Source organism: Urocitellus parryii, chromosome 13, assembly GCF_045843805.1.
Source record: "Urocitellus parryii isolate mUroPar1 chromosome 13, mUroPar1.hap1, whole genome shotgun sequence".
Classification (NCBI taxonomy): Eukaryota; Metazoa; Chordata; class Mammalia; order Rodentia; family Sciuridae; genus Urocitellus; species Urocitellus parryii.
The window spans coordinates 46,644,645-46,661,233 of record NC_135543.1 but is presented as its reverse complement, the minus strand read 5'-3'; the positions used below and the strand labels follow the sequence as shown (position 1 = coordinate 46,661,233).

Here is a 16,589-nt window from a genome sequence, read left to right as displayed (position 1 = left end):
GGAAAAGAAAAATACTTCTATAGTGTAAGTAAAACAACAACAAAAAAATGACCCTTGACTTTGGCATATTGTTTTTTTTTCTTTTAAAGAGAGAGAGAGAGAATTTTTAATATTTATTTTTTAGTTATCAGTGGACACAACATCTTTATTTATTTTTTATTTTTTTTTATGTGGTGCCGAGGATCGAACCCAGCGCCCCGCGCATGCCAGGCGAGTGCACTACCGCTTGAGCCACAACCCTAGCCCCTGGCATATTGTTTAATAGGCACTTATTAATGGCTTCTTTTAAAAATGTCATGATATTATACACACACACACACACACACACACACACATACTTTTTTGCAATCCTGAAGATCAAACCCAGGATTTCATACATGCCAGGCAAGTGCTCTACCATTGAACTACACTTCCAACCCCATGTTTTGTTTTTATTATTAAAATAATTTTAAACAGTAATAGATATTTATAAAATTCAAAGAGTGTGTAAGTATGGAGTAAAGTAAAAGTTTCTTTTCATACCTTTCCTTATTGATTAGTGCATTCTCTTTCAAAAATAGTAGAATGAAACAGACATTATTATTACTGTGTGTATATATGTGACTGCATGACCAGTGTGATTCTGCAACCTGTATACTCAGAAAAATTATATTTCATCTGATTCAAATGTATGATATGTCAAGATCACTGTACTGTCATGTGTAACTAAGTAAAACAAATTAAAAAAAGATCTTTTTAAAAAATGGAGTTTAGATCTTTGCTAGGTTAGTCTCCTCACCCTGAATCTGTACATGGGACAGCTGAGGCAGATGCTGAATAGGAGGAATACAATGATATTCCTGCCGTTGTTATTGTATACTCTCCAACTTCCAACTTTAGCCTAATGCTAACTATTTTTGTTGTTATTGTTTGTTTTCATTTGTAGTGCTAGAGATTGAATTTAGGGCCTTGTGCATATTAGGTAAGTGCTCTACCACTGAACTACATCCCTAGCCCTGGCTTAACTGTAAAAAGGATTTAGGACTATAAAAAATATGAGTTGGTTTTGTAACAGTGACATGGGCTGCCTTTAACAATATAAAGGCAACGTTTCCCCCACATAGTCATCGAACAGTGCAAACAATTCTTAAGACATGGACATCCAACTTATGGGAATGGTGGTTAGCTACCAGGACTCTGGCATTTTTAGGGCACATCTCTGATGACAGAACAATAATACTTTCTGTGTGTAATGGTGTATGCCTGTAATCCCAGCTGTTCAAGAGGCTGAGGCAGGAGGATCATGAGTTCAAAGCCAGCCTCAGTAACTTAGTGAGGAACTAAGTAACTCAGTGAGACCCTGTCTCTAAATAAAATACAAAATAGGGCTGAGGATGTGACTCAGTGGTTAAGTGCCCCTGAGTTCAATCCCCAGTACCAACAAAACAAAACACTCAAAACAACAACAACAAAAAAACCCAATAATACTTCCTCACCATAATAACTGCTTGGCCTGCCTTTCTCATCCCTGCTGGAGCCTGCACCACTGTTAACAGAAAAACCATTGATGACACAGGATTTTTAGTACAATTCCTTGGGTCCAAATTACTGCTCAGGAATAAACTATTAATAGCAACCTTGCATACACTACCCGTGCATAAGAATGAAAATAGGGATTGAAGCCAGAAAAATGCTTATTCTGGCTTGGGAGGATGTAGTCTTATCTCTTTGCACAAGGACCAAATGGGGTTAAAAGAAATAGGTACCTTGTTTCTCAGGGCTGGGTCGGCCCCTGCTTCCAGGAGAAGGGCAACTGTTTTAATGTTCCCACTGAGCACTGCCGCATGGAGTGCTGACGTCCCATTCTAGAAGAAAAAGACAGTGTGTGTCAGGAAGAGCTCATATCAGCACTTAGCTTGGCTTTCATCCTAAATTACCTCAGTGATGAGACTGTGATGTCAGAACCTTACTTACCTTCCCTTGTACTTTTCAAAGTCATATCAGAACCTGGTATAGTGTTCTCGGATACACAGCTTATGATAAGTACAAATATTGCCAATGTTTTTTTTTTTTTTTTTGCACATGAAACAAGGAATCTGACCCACGGTACAGATAACTTCAGGCAGTTGTATATACTTTAGGAATTGCTGCAAAAATACCCAGCAATGCTGTGCCAAACTTTTTTTTTTTTTTTTTTTTGAAGAATAACACAGATAGTCTTTGTACATTTGGTGAGCCACTTCCAGCAGGGCCGGAGGAACAGTTGGCTGGCCAGTGGGACCACCTGTCAGCCCAGCTAGTCACTATGTCTGCCCACTCTGGTGGGCAGGGGTGGGCGTGCAGTCACTGCATTTAACAGGAAGAATATGTGGGCTGAAGCATCCTTCCCCCGACTCTGGAGCTAGAACATTTATTTCTAAGCACAGAATGGTCTACTGGATGAGTTACTAACATTATATGAAATTTGGTGAAAATGTTCATTGAAATAAGGAAGCAGCTAAATGTAGCATGTAGCTGGACGTGGGAGGGGAGGGGAAGAGAATATAACCACTTACATAAGAATCATGGGCAACCACAGGACATTGGTTCCAGAGGGTACAGATGTATATAAACAGTACCCAAGTTCAAACTTGGTTTTGTAATTAATGACTAATAAAAACTATGCTGAGCTTGGCATGGTGGTGCATGCCTATAATCCCCAGTGGCTCAGGAGGCTGAGGCAGGAGGATCATGAGTTCAAAGCCAGCCTCAGTAACTTACCAAGACCCTAAGCAACTTAGTGAGACCCTATAAAAAGGAGCTAAGGATGTGGATCAGTGGTTTAGCGCCTCTGGGTTCAATCCCTGGTACCAAAATAAATACATTTTTAAAAATTATGCTGGTTTTGTGGAAGAGGGGGAAAAATCTAGCAAAATAGCATTTTTCTATGGTTGCTTTCAAAAGTGTTATAATTTACTAATTTAGTAATATTTCTCAAATTTATATCTTAACCAGCCTATCAATGTCACCTATGTGCAACACAGCTATGAATTTAAAAAAAAATTTTTTTTAAAGAGCTGTTTGAGAAAGACTGGATAATGTTTCTAAAGCTCCATCCCTTTTCTTCGTAAAGTTCGCTTTCAAAGATGATTTATTCCTACTTTACAAATGATTTTAACAAGTGCAGTTTTCTGTCTTCCAAGTTCACGTAAGATCAGAAGTAGGTCAGTGTTGGAAGGACCCATGCACTGACAGCAGCAGTTCTGTGTTAACTGATAGCAAGAATGGAGTCGAAAACTCTAAAGGACAGACAGGAAGTGTCCCAAAAGCCTTCAAGGACAAGTAGACTTTATGCACATTGACAGACTCTGAGGGCACAGTTCCCAAACTGCTAAGCCGCTGTGCCAAGATGTGGCATCCTCTATTTGAGAAGACAGGAGAGGCATACATGTGGCCAGCAAACTTCTGTCTGCCAGTCAAGTCTATCCCACTGCCTGTTTTTGTATCCCTGCAAGCCAAGAACTGGTTTTGCACTTTTAAATGATTAAATAAAGATTAAAAGAAGAATATATTGTAATGTGAAAATACAAAATTCCATAAATACAGTGTTCATAAGTACATGAAGTTTTATGGGAAGTCAGCCCTATTTGTTGTTATTGTTCCTGGCTGAGTTCTCACCACCACAACAGTGTAGAGCAGTTATGACAGAAATATTTACTATCTGGTCCCTTATAGAAAAAAGTTTGTTGACCCTTGGCATCCACTATAGTTTATAAATATTTTAATCTGAAAGTATTAAAACTTACTGAAGAGGATTGGGCCCTGTTTTGTGGAAGACCCAGAAAGACATTTCTCTGAGGCTTTCAGATCTTTGAAGCAAATTTTATTTCATTTAAGGTAACCAAGCCCAGGGATTCTTTGCTTAGGGTAATGAAGAGAAGAGCATTCTTCCTTGATTTCACAAATCTTCCAAATGATATCAATATGGTTTACTTTTCCATTTAGCAATTTCATTACAATTATCTCTTTTTTTTTTCCTGGAATACTAGAGACTCAGTTTATTCCTTTTACCACCTTCTCATTTTTACAAGTACCCTTGGAACTCCAGCACCATGAAGTTGGAGGCGTGTCTTCTTAAGAACGCCCTCCCCAGGCTGATTATACCCAAATTCTACAGCAGTCCCCAATAAGAACTTATTTTCTAACCTGTGACCTTTCTAGATTGAATCATTTCTCTTAGGTCTTACCTTCAAAATACCAAGAGTGGGAGAGAATTTAAGCAACTCCTCGATTACATCATTGTACCCTTTGTTGGCTGCTTTCAACAATGCTGTGGTACCGTCCTGAATAGAAACAGGAAAATAAAAGTTGATTATTAACATATGTCTGGGTTGGCTGAGAACTAAATGTCAGTTGAGAACTGGGAGTGTAGTGTGTTTGCCAGAAATAGGCAAAGTGTGTAAATGAAGCACAGATCAGCAATGTCTCGATCTCGGAGCAGTCTGGGGCATATTAAGCAGTTAATTCTGCATGAAGAATATTAGACACAATATGTGATCATTATATTAACTTAGAAGACTGCATTTGGGAATTCATAATTTCCCAGTCACTTAGAACATGGAGTCAGAGACAAGGGGAATTTCAAGAGCATATTTTTAGGGTATTAATGGATTCAAGAGGCATTCTTGCTGCTGGTGACTTAGCAGAAATCATCTAACTGTTTTTAACCATTTAGATGATTGTTGTACTGTATGTACTGTTTTAAAAATTTATACAACTTTGCCCTAGTCTCCTCTGTGTACCCATTTGCCTGTGTTTGATGGCAGGGGGCCAGGTGGGTAGGTTGAAATCTGCTTAAAAAAAAAAGAATTCAAGGACAAAGTCAATAATTAATATTCAGTTTCTGTCATTGCTTTTGGTACAAGAAGAGGTTTTTTCAAAGCTTCACGCTTTGATTGATCACTTGCTGTCATTTGTAGGATTAGCTCTGGAACTTTCCTCTAGTCACCATTAGGGTTTATCTGGCATCAGGAAGAAGGAAGGTGGGCTTAACAGATTTTTGTTTTCTGGCTTCAGTGATGGTGGGAAGAGAGAGTGGGAGAAAGGACATGTGAGCAGTCGGAAATGTATCTTAGGATTTTCCTTTTCTGGGCTTAGACTTGGAGAGGGGAAGGTGGATCACATAGGCAAAGGTGACAGAAAGGTAAAGAGGTCAGGCACAGTGAGACAAAAAGCAGACAGTCTGGTGTGGGTAGAATCTCCCCAAGATGCCTTTTAGTTTCCCTGGGGCAAAGGGCTTGTTCCAGGCACACCCAAGTGGATTAGGTGACACCTTGGGAAGCTAGTGTGGACAGCAGGAGCATGGGATTGTGGTGCAGCAGTCTGCAGCTGTGGAGACCAGGGGTGAGATGCAGCCAGCCAGGGGTATCGCTTGCTGGCACACCATGCATGACCTTGCACACCATGCATGACCTTTCATGACCCACAGGCCGGAGGCCCAGCAAGATTCCGTGGCTCCCCACTCCGCCCAGAATTCATGGCACCATCGAAGTTTCCACCGACTTGGACTTTAACTTCGACTTTGTTTTCTTGCTAAAGAGCAGGTGGAGATTGGGAGGAAGCCCAGGTGAGTTGCAGCCTAAAGAAACACCCGACTTTCTGTGTACATCCAAATCTGGTCGAGTCTGTTGGGTGGCTCCGATTGGTGGCCGCGGGGATCCCTCGGACACTCACGTTGCGCGTGGCGTCGCGGTCTGCGCCCCGCAGCAGCATCACCCGCACCACCTCGCTGTGGCCCATCTGGGATGCGATCCACAGGGGCGCTGTCCCATCCTGCGGGAAGAGGAGGCGGCCAGTGTGACTGTGGTGCTTGACCCCAAGTTTCTGAAACCAAAAACCCTGGGAAAGAACTTGATAAAGGCAGATTGACCCTCCGACTGATTGATATGCTCCCAAGAAGTCTCCAGAAAAGAGGAGGATGTTCTTAACCCATTGACATACTGGCGTTTGGCAGTGCCTGGACTACTTGCCTGACTGCCAATATCCAGTTTGGGGCTTATAAAAACTGTCATTTAGGGTTAGACATTTAACCCCAGGGTGTGGTACAGATTTTGAGGAAGGCCGTGTGGGAACTTTGCTGGGATCTTACTGGTTTGTGCAGGGGACAGAAGAGCACACCAGGCAGAACAAGATTGCATACATCCAGAAAGAAGCCAGGCTGTCTTTCCTTTCCTCCGCCTCCAGACCACTAATTTCTTTTCTGGTGCTCAGTCATGTGCACACAATGCATCCTGCCTAGTGAAAGTCCTTTGTAACCATGGGAAACTGAGAATTATCCTTTAAGGTAGAGTCAGAGAACTCAAGACATTTCTCTTCTTCTTTTCTATACTCATGTCCCCCACAGCCACATCATGTTTTAAGGGAGCTTAGGTTCATTTTATGTGAAGGTAATGTTGTGTTTTTCTAGCAGGTGACACACCCTGGCGAGTTAAGCAGGGCAATATTTTTGGTAATATTTCTTGATATTATTCCCCAACTTCTTTGGGAACAAGAAGCCCTGAGGCTGAAATAAGGACAAGGTGAAATACCCAAAGGATGGAGGATTTGACAGCAGGGTGGGTCCTGCTAGAAGAAACAGAAAATGGAAAAACCCACTCGTGTAGGAAGGAGAAGCAAGAGAGGTGGAGTGTCCACACTTTCTTCCCCTTCTGGGTTGAGTCTGGTTGTGTGGAGACAGGAAGGTAAGTAAATTAAGAGTGGAAACACCCAGATAAATTATGGGGAATTCCAGATGGGGAAGGATTGTCTCCTTTTCTTGGGATGGAGCCCAAGAAAATCATAAGTGATTTACAGAAGCTCTGTTCTTGGCTAGTGCCTGAGATTTAGAAAAGAAATGGTGATGGGACTTGTCACTATTGACCATGGACCTGAACCCTGTGGCCCACATCTACCAGGCGTCCGGGTCCCCAGGACTTCCTGTATGCCTGTGGACTGGAAGTGCTCAGGCAACAGTGGCCTGGAGTAAGCCTGGGTTTGGGAAGACAAGGCACAAATTCATGAGCAGAGACCATGGCAGGGTCAACATTATGTGAAACCAGCTGCATTTGGGGGGGCACCAGTTCAGGATGTTTGGAGACAAGAGAGACCAGCACAAAGTTCAGGCATGAGTCTCTCCTGATGCCAGGGTAGAAGCATGGCCTTTGAGATCTTAGGTCACTTTGGAGAGAAGGACAGGAGGAGGGAGCCTATCCAGAACTGTCTAAATCTAACCCCAGAGGTCTTTATAGTAATAGAGCGCCAAGAGTCTGCTTCAGCCAGAGAACACTGGCTTACCCATCAGTGGGAATGGGGACTGAAAGCACAACCTGATGCTGTTAGAGAATCTAAAGTTACATTTTCTGCTGTAGAGTGCAATTTCAGCCCGAGCCTATTAGTGAAAGGAGGCACAGGATGATTGTCCATTGCTGTCCTGGCAAAAAGACAGAAGGCAAAGACAATTGAGTGGGAGGTGCAAGATGTCAAACTGGAAACCCAGGAGAAACTGGGGTTGCCGAGAGGAGGTCAGAGGATGTGGACACTGCTGTCCTGGGAGAGGTGGGGAAAGAGGTCCTGAAACTAAGGCTGCAGGAAGGCTGAAGACATTTTTGTCTGCTTCACACTCCTTCATACTTTCCCTGGGGTTTCTTAGAAATATTCTTGAATCTGAATATTGTTTGTCATTAGCAAATTATCACTTTTACTGAAAGTACAGATTTTAAGTATAAATTAAGGTATGATGTATGGTTTCCAAAGCCAAAACACTTCTACATTCTTTAGTTTGATTCTCCCAGATTCCAGATTTAATCAATTACTCATTTATCCAACCAACTGACAATTGTTAAACATCTCCTCTGGGTTCCAGAGACCTAAACTGTTTTAAAAGGGACCTAGTCTAGAGAAGAAGAAACTTGGAAATTTCTCTATGATTGCAGTGTTGCATTAAAGTATGGATAAAAAGGAACATGGTGACCTGGGAGAGGGTCTTTTTTACTGAAGAAAGTTCATTCCAGAGAGAAGGAGGATCACATACAGTCACAGGGTCTTGGACAGACATGGGTTGGCAGGCAGGTGGGCAATCTAGAGGCTGTGGCACAGGGGTGTAGGTAGGGGCTGGGGAGGTAGGACAGGGCATCTGGGTTCCAGAGACCTAAAATGTTGCTGGGTTTTCTGGCACTCAGCAGCTGATGAGCATCTCCCTTTTTGTCTGCTGTGGGTCCATTCTGTTCTCTCCACCAGAGGGCAGGCAGGGACATGAGCTGGGCTGCCTGATGGATATGCTTCCCAAGGGGTTGATTATTCTAGTAAAACTGAATTCGGAAGAGTGCTGAGAGGTACCATCTGGGATCAGCTTTTACTATTATCAGTTTATGGACAGTCACACTCAGATCTATTCCATTTTTTTTTTTTTGGTGCCAGGGATTGAACTCAAGGACACTTGATTACTGAGCCACATCCCCAGCCCTATTTTGTATTTTATTTAGAGACAGGATCTCACTGAACTGCTTAGCTCCTCGCTTTTGCTGAGGCTGGCTTTGAACTCTCAATCCTCCTGTCTCAGCTTCCTAAGCTGCTGGGATGACAGGCGTGAGCCACCGCACCTGGCTTCAGATCTATTCTTAATCGATATAGTCATGTTGGGGAAAGCAGTCACCACTTCCTGCTTGTGAGGTCTTAGGCAAATCCCTCTCAGGCTCCAAGTCCTCATCTGTAAGAATATTAGCCTCACAGCAATACTGCCAAAGGAGGAAATCTATATAAAAGTGGTGGGCACAAGAACAGGCTGAAAGATGCTTAGGAAAGTTAACTGAATCTGAGTATTATTCATCATGAAAAACAATAAGCAACTTAATTTCTATTTTTGTTCACCCAAGTACTTCCACCTGATTTATTTAATTGATTCTCCCCAGTGTCTGTAAGTAAATTGTGAGCAGGAAGGAATAACTGGTAAAAGCAGATGTGGGGGTCACCTGTGTATTTCATGATGGGTAATTGCTTCTCCTAATCTGTTTTTTGAACCCAGAGGGTTGTGTGTGAGTTAGAACATTACAGTCAAATCAAATTATCAGGTGATTATCTAGCTGTGAATGGGAGAGGTTTTCCTCTCTGTTCAGCTTCATTTCTTTTTTCTTATTCTTCCTTCTTTACAATGCTTTTAGCTTCCATTTTCATAATGAAAATGATGGAAAACAAATCAATTTAGCTTTTTTTCTTTGTAGGGTTTTGGAAAGAATCAGAATGGGAAAAACATTTTAAACTATTTAAATCAGTTTTTGAATATTTCTGGACAAAAACAATTTCAGAATATATGCAATTGAATAAATCACTGTGAAGTTGAAGTTATATTCTCTATTGTACTTAAAAAAGAAAATAGAGCATTTAGATTTGTTTATTGATTTATATGGAGATTCCTTAGAAAACTTGGAATAGAACCACCATTTGACCCAGCTATCCCACTCCTCAGTCTATACTCAAAGGACTTAAAAATCAGCATACCATAGTAACGAAGCCACATCAATGTTTATATCAGCTCAATTCACAATAGCTAAACTGTGGAAGCAACCTAGATGCCCTTCAGTAGACGAATGGATAAAGAAACTGGGTATGTATACACAATGGAATATTACTCGGCATTAAAAGAGAATAAGATATGACATTTGCAAGTAAATGGATGGGATTGGAGAATATCATGTTAAGAGAAATAATCCAATCCCAAAAAACCAAAGTTCAAACGTTCTCTCTGATAAGTGGATTCTGATCCATAATGAGAGGGCATGGAAATAATGGAGGAATTTTGATGGGGCAAAGGGGATGGAGGGTTGGGGAGGGGGCATGGGGGCAGGAAAGATGGTGGAATGAGATGGACATCATTACCCTAAGTACATGTATGACTGCACAATGTGCAATGCTACATTGTGTACAACCAGAGAAATGAAAAGTTGTGCTGTAATTGTGTACAATGAATCAAAATGCATTCTGCTGTCATATATATCCAATTAAGATAAATAAATTAATAAAAAAGAAAAGAAAAAAGAGCATTTAGATTTATTTATTTGGTACTGGGGATTGAACCCAGAGGTGCTTAATCACTGAGCCATATCACGAGCCTTTTTTATGCTTTATGTTGAGACAGGGTTTCACTAGGTTGCTTAGGGCCTTGCTAAGTTGCACAGGCTGGCCTTGAACTTATGATCCTTCTGCCTTCACCTCCCGAGTCCCTGAGACTACAGATGTTTTCCATTTATCTTTAGAAAAGTAAGATTCATGGGGCTATGATAGCTATTATTTACTATTTGTGTGCATACCAAGTGGAAAAGGATTTAGACTTATTTTGCAGACCAAATATTAAAAAGAAGACTAATGGATAAAAGCCACATGGAAACTTGGGGTCACTATAAGAAAGAAAGTATAATGAGGGCTGGCTAAACACTAACTAAGCTGATGAGTTCCCCAGGCCTGCATGTGTTCAACAGCAGCTTACTAGTGTGGGAAGGACTCAGGCACTAGATGGACAATTCAACAGGGTGACTTTTGCAGTTTCTTCCAACAGTGTTGTTCTAGTCATGCATCCTCTAAGATATTTTATAGATAGATCACAGCACGAGATGGAACCTAGCCCCATCAAAGTTCCTCCATTATTTCCATGCCTTCCCATTACGGATCAGCATCCACTTATCAGAGAACATTCAGCCTTTGGTTTTGGGGGATAGATCACAACATGAGATGGAGCATATGACTTGACCTGGATTAGAAACTAATCTTATATGGTCTTATTTAGGCTTTCGAAGATTTAGAAAAAAAAACTAAAACTCATAGGAAGAAGTATTTGAAGAGACACTAATTCCCTGTTTCTGCTCCCTTCCAGTCCTTGTACATGGCTACTTCTACTTTTGGAGACTCAGAACAGACAGTCTTGGGGACCCATTCTATTCTAAGCTGGGGTCTAAGAGATGCAAGGAAGCATCACCAGTAGCAGATGAGATTCAATATCAAGACAATGTTGCCACCAGTCCTACCCTGATCTAGAGCTGCTGCATTAAGAGTTTTGCAGGAATCATTTTTAAAAATTTTCTCACAGCAAACCTATGGCAAAGATACCATTACTGTCCAGATTTTACATATGGAAACAAACAAACAAACAAACAAACAACGAGGTTCAGGGAAAGCAAACAACTTGCTCAAAGTCATGTAGTTAATAAATGAAACCAGAGCTTCATTTCCTTAATATATTCATGTCCCCATAACTACCACACTTCTCCCCACACAGAGCCCTGAATCTGGTTCCCTAGCTGCTCTTTTATGTCTTCTTGGGACTGGTACATTGCCCCTTGAGCCCTACTTTAGAGTCTTTTAGTTCCCAGTCATAGATCATTCTGTGCCGAAGGCTTCCAGATCCCTTTGATCCTCTGCCCAAGCTCCAGAATATCTTCTGGCAGTCAACACACCTCTTCTGAGTGTCACCATATGCAGATGACTGTCACTGCCCTCCACAGGCAGCAGGGCCTTGTCTGTCTGCTTCTGTCTGCACAGCCCCAAGTACTGTGCCAATCTGTCTGCTCTTCTTTCCCCTATCCACCTCTGTATTTGCCCCTCTAATCCTGTAACTCAGGAGAACATTTACTTTCTAGGTCCCAGCAACTCTGTGTGCAAATCCAATATAAGGCCTCTGCTGGAGAAGTCACTTTATTAGATGGCTTTTCTGTTGGATTTCAGAGAAAAGCAGAGTAGCATAACAAGAGGACCAGGAAGAGAGAGTGATGAGAGGCCAAATCTCAGCTCGGAGTAAACCAAGTGAGACCTTTGCCATTATAGAAAATATTGTTTTAATAAGATGGTTGAGTTGAGTTGGAAACCAGTCTATCCAGGCATTTTATTTATTGAAAAATAGACTAAGTAGGCACCTTGGCTACTGATTCAAAGGTTTGACTCATGTCAACTCTACTTGGAAAGGACACATGGAAAGAAACAAAAATGAGATTTTAGAGTGATTGTGGAGTTCAAGGATCTCTTGACCTCTTTAGCCAGGATGGTGTGGAAGGAAAATCTTCAAGTTTCAAATTAAGAGCTTAGTCATTCCCACATCTGACTGGGGCTTGCTTGTGTTTATGCTTCCTCAGCAAAGGTCTCCATTTTGTTCTCAGTGATAGAGTTACAAAGAAAAGTCATTCTTAGTACAGTTCAGATTCCCTGCAGCTCTGATCAAATGTCAGCTGAGCAATTTCAAAGCAACTTTATTAACATCCTGTAGTCATAAACCGGTAAGTAGGGGGACTCCATATAATGGCAGCACAAAGATTATAACTCAGATTTATCTAAGAATAGTAAGAAATGAAACCAGGCAAATATCCTTGTCCTTATTTTGTAAATCTGAGAACTTTTTGATAATGACACAATATGTCAGCTGAGATTTCAGAGTAAAAGGTTGGTTTCCAGATGCTTTCCCTATAACATACTACCAGGTGCAGGTCATCTTAATGGAAATTTTGAAATTACAATTTCTTTTTTTTTTTTAAAGCTTCTTATAACTTGTAAGAACAAGTTGTTACTTGTTAACAACTTGTTACTGAATATAGAGCCAGGACTCGTATAACTTTTGTCACTTTAATGACATTATTTGTTTTTTTAAAAAACAGAATGAAATCAGCAGAGGTTATAATTTCAAAGAAGGCAGAACTTGGGCTAGTCTGACCTGGATAGATAAGAGCCTTTCATTATAAACTCACAGCAAGTAGTAAAACTGATTACGATTTAAGAACACAATGGGGTCAGCGTACTCTATAAAAAGGGAAAATTCCATTGCTTTTTTCTCTCAAAGCAATTCTTATTTTATAAAACACCCCTTTCCTGAATAATGGTGCTTTCAGAGCTGGGCTCTGAACAATTCAAAATGAGCCCATGAGGTGCAGTCTTTGGAAGAATGTGTCTTGACTCAAGGGTGAGTCCTCAGAGGCCAGGTCAATCCCTTTGACCAGGTTATCCTCACTCCCTAGGAATGAAAACAACCACATGTTGTGGTTACTACTGCAGGGTTGGTTTATTCTTTAACTTTTGGTTTCAGTGTCATTGCATGACTCAATTTAGGTTCAAATGGATACAACCCATACAACATTTGAAATATCATCTATCAACCTTTTTTTTTTCAGATAGAATCTTTGGCATATGAACAATAAAATATATTTTACAAATAGATTTGTCGAAGTGCCATAAATTATTTGGGGAGGATGTACTAACAAAGGCTCAATAATCTCATGCCTGAGTTCACAGTGGCACCTTGGATAATCACCTCCAAATCAAATTTCTATAGACTCAAAACAATGAATTTCTTTAATTAATTTTGGTAAAATGAAGGCTCTGATTCAGAATCAGTCAACAACTTCAAAATAAGAAGGATAGTCAAGAAAATAACAAACTCCATCCCAAATATCAGCTTTGGTAGGTCTTAGGATTCGACTTTTTCTAAATAGCTTTCTTATCACCATCTAAAGCTAAGATCTTTAAAGTTCTAAAAATACAACTTTACATTCGTAGCAGTGCCTGGCACATGATATGTGCTAGGAAACACAGATTGAATGTTGAATAAAACAACTATCAAAACTTGACAACTTGAGGTGTTGTCAGGTTCATTGTGCCCAGCTTCCTAATTTTCAGAGGAAGGCGGGAGAGGTTGTTCAAAACCACACAACTTGTTACTGAATATAGAGCTTTGTAATTCAGACCGTATACCCCAAAGTTCTTTCTTTCCTCAGTTTTTAATAAGCTTCTGAAGACCCACAAAACTTATGGCCAAGATTCAGACCAACCCGAAGTTTCCATAGAGAGGCATTCTGTAAATGTTTAGGTATTCCCTTACTAGGTCAATTTCAATGGAAACCTGCCTGGGGGTCATTACTGGTAAGACATCAGCTTGGCTTTACCCTAAATACTACCTTTATAGTCATGTCTCTTTAATCTGAAATATTTTGTTAAAAATAATTGGGGCAAACCAGGCACCGTGGTGCACATCTGTAAATGCAGCACTTGAGAGGCTGAGATGAGAGAATTGTAAGTTCAAAGCCAGCCTCAGCAAAAAAATGAGGCACTAAGCAACTCAGTGAGACCCTGTCTCTGAATAAAATACAAAATAGGGCTGGGGATGTGGCTCAGTGGTCCAGTGCCCCTGAGTTCAATACCTGGCACCACCCCTCCCCTTGCAAATTAATTGGGGCAGAGAAGGAGCAGCATATTATGCTTCCTTACTTTTGGAGGGCTCTTGACTGCTCATCAAGTGCTGCCATTGTTAGCTTGCATTTCTGTTCTTTTAAATATCTGTGGATGGACTTGCCATATGTTAATAAACTGCTGGTAAATGAAGTCTCAAAAGCGGTATGATTGTGAGAGATGAATATGCAGAATCTGCTTATGATTCCAACAGCCTGAGCTCCTCTATTCGTGGGGGAGGAAAGTGGGGGTGGGGGTAGGAGGTAAGTCAGAGTATCAGCAGAGGGGCCGGGCAGGACTTGCCTCTATTTACCTATGTCCCAGGCTAGCCAACACTCATTATTTCAGTGCAGTCATACTTTATTTGAACAGGAGGTGGCAGAATGCGTACTTGACCTCAGACTAAACACTCAAGTTTTAAAAGCACCGGATGGTGATGTCAACTTGATTCTATAGGCTTTCTGGTTAGTCCAAGCATAGTCCAGGAGAAACCTTAATCAAAGATTAAGTTTTCATCACAGAGGCAAAAGGGTTCAAAGAATGCCTAGAGCTGACTGGGTATCTTAGGTATGTCCTGCTAGAGGACATCTAACAGCCTCATGCACTTGAGCAAACTTCATCAATGGACATTACCTGCCTTGGCTGGTTGACTTTTGCTCCTGAAGACAGCAATAATCGAATAACATCTAAGTAACCACCTTGAGCCGCTAGGAAGAGGGCAGTGGCTCCATCCTGAAAGAAGGCAAATTGAAAGTATTCAAAAATTATGTCTTACGTTTATTTTTAAATAAATCAAAGTGAAAAAATACATTTAATTTTCCATTTTCATCTCCTTTTAGATTTTTATCCTTTTGTTAATGATGAGCTTAGTGTTAGATAACAACGAAAATATCTCAAACCTATTTTGTGTGTTTTTATGAATCGGGTGTAAAAATGTCCTTTCAATTTGATCTTTTCTACACCTTTGTCTTTCTTGGTCCCTTATGCATGTCTCCTTAACAGACAGTTTCCCTGAGTATTAAAAGGCACAATAGGCTGGGGATATAATTCATTGGTAGAGCACTTGCTTAGCACGTGCAAGGCCTTCAGTTTTATTCCCAGTACCACTATCACCACCACCACAAGAATAACAACAAAAATTAAAAGGTATGATGTTTTCAGATAAACTGCCCTTTGAAAGAATCTCCACAAAAGATGCTCCCAATCCAGCAGACATCAACAAATGTAAAAGGTGAGGCCTAAAAGCCCAAAGCTCGTGCTCCCATTTTCTTGAGTTTTCTTTTTTACTGGGTGCCTCTGTCTTCTGGGCATTTCTTTTTTTCTTGGACACAGGTCACCAGGTAATTGCAGTGAATGTATGATTGACTGAGAGCACACATTTCCCAAATGCTCACTTCACCCAGAGTGCATGCACAGAGTAGGGTTAGCCTCATTGTTTCTAGATTGCAGTGGAAAACTCAGAGCACACCTTAGTGGAAAACACCCACCCAGCCCAGCTAATTATCACACCTCCAGCTGGGAATGCTAACAAACAGCTAAAACACAAAACTCCTTTCCCTGCAAGTTCAACTAGGCGCCTCATGTGCAGGGTACTGGATTTCCAGTGGGTGTCAGCTGAACTGCCAGACTGCCCTCAAGGCAATAATAATTAAAAAAAAAATTAGTCTGTACAGATTTTTAAGCAGATACAGGGATAGAAATCCCAGCTGCTCCCTAATGCCTCAATAAGTCTACCATGCCCTTAGCAGCTGCTTTCAGGAATTTTCTAAACTGCACCATCTATGCATCCCTGGGGCAGTGATGCATTTTTCGCTGGCATTGCAAGTTTCAGTTCCTAGAAGGGATCCCTGACCCCTGCTCCCCATCCCCGTATTTGGTATATTCAGGTGAGGGTAAAGGGAGGTTGTGATGCACAATTTTTTTAAAAAACCTTTTTGTTTTAGAGCTGACTGGGTAGCTTAGCTATACATGACAGTAGAATGTATTTTGACATATTATACATACCTGGAGTATAACTTCCCATTATTGTGGTTGCACATGATGTGGAGTTATACTGCTCGTGTATTCATATATGAGCATAGGAAATTATGTCCGATTCATTCTTTTCTATTCCCATCTCTCCTTCCTTCCCTTCATTCCTCTTTATCAATGAGATGCATAAAATTTTTGAATCAGCTTACAATAGAGAGGAATTTGGCATGGGAGGATCCCCCCCCAAAAAACTCTGTATTTCTGAGGTATGTGTCCTCCAAGAGTCTTCTGGAAGAATATTTTTTAATGAGTACAAATTCTCTACCCATAGTCAACTTGGATGGCTATGAAAATCACAATGAATTTCCCTTTTCAAAGACTTTGTTTCTTCCTATCAATCTACACATATATGCATTAGTAAACACACT

General features: G+C 40.9%; 1 protein-coding gene across 1 annotated transcript in view; it reads right to left on the bottom strand.

Annotated features, from left to right (window-relative positions):
* The window catches only part of Ankrd29 (ankyrin repeat domain 29), a 44,010-nt gene that overhangs the window by 6,025 nt on the left and 21,396 nt on the right, over positions 1-16,589 (bottom strand). Inside the window, exons 6-9 of the mRNA XM_026388069.2 lie at positions 14,824-14,922; positions 5,692-5,790; positions 4,206-4,301; positions 1,746-1,844 (exon numbers count right to left, since the gene is read on the bottom strand). Of these exons, the coding sequence (XP_026243854.1) occupies positions 1,746-1,844; positions 4,206-4,301; positions 5,692-5,790; positions 14,824-14,922 (393 nt within the window). The remainder of the gene's footprint in view (positions 1-1,745; positions 1,845-4,205; positions 4,302-5,691; positions 5,791-14,823; positions 14,923-16,589) is intronic.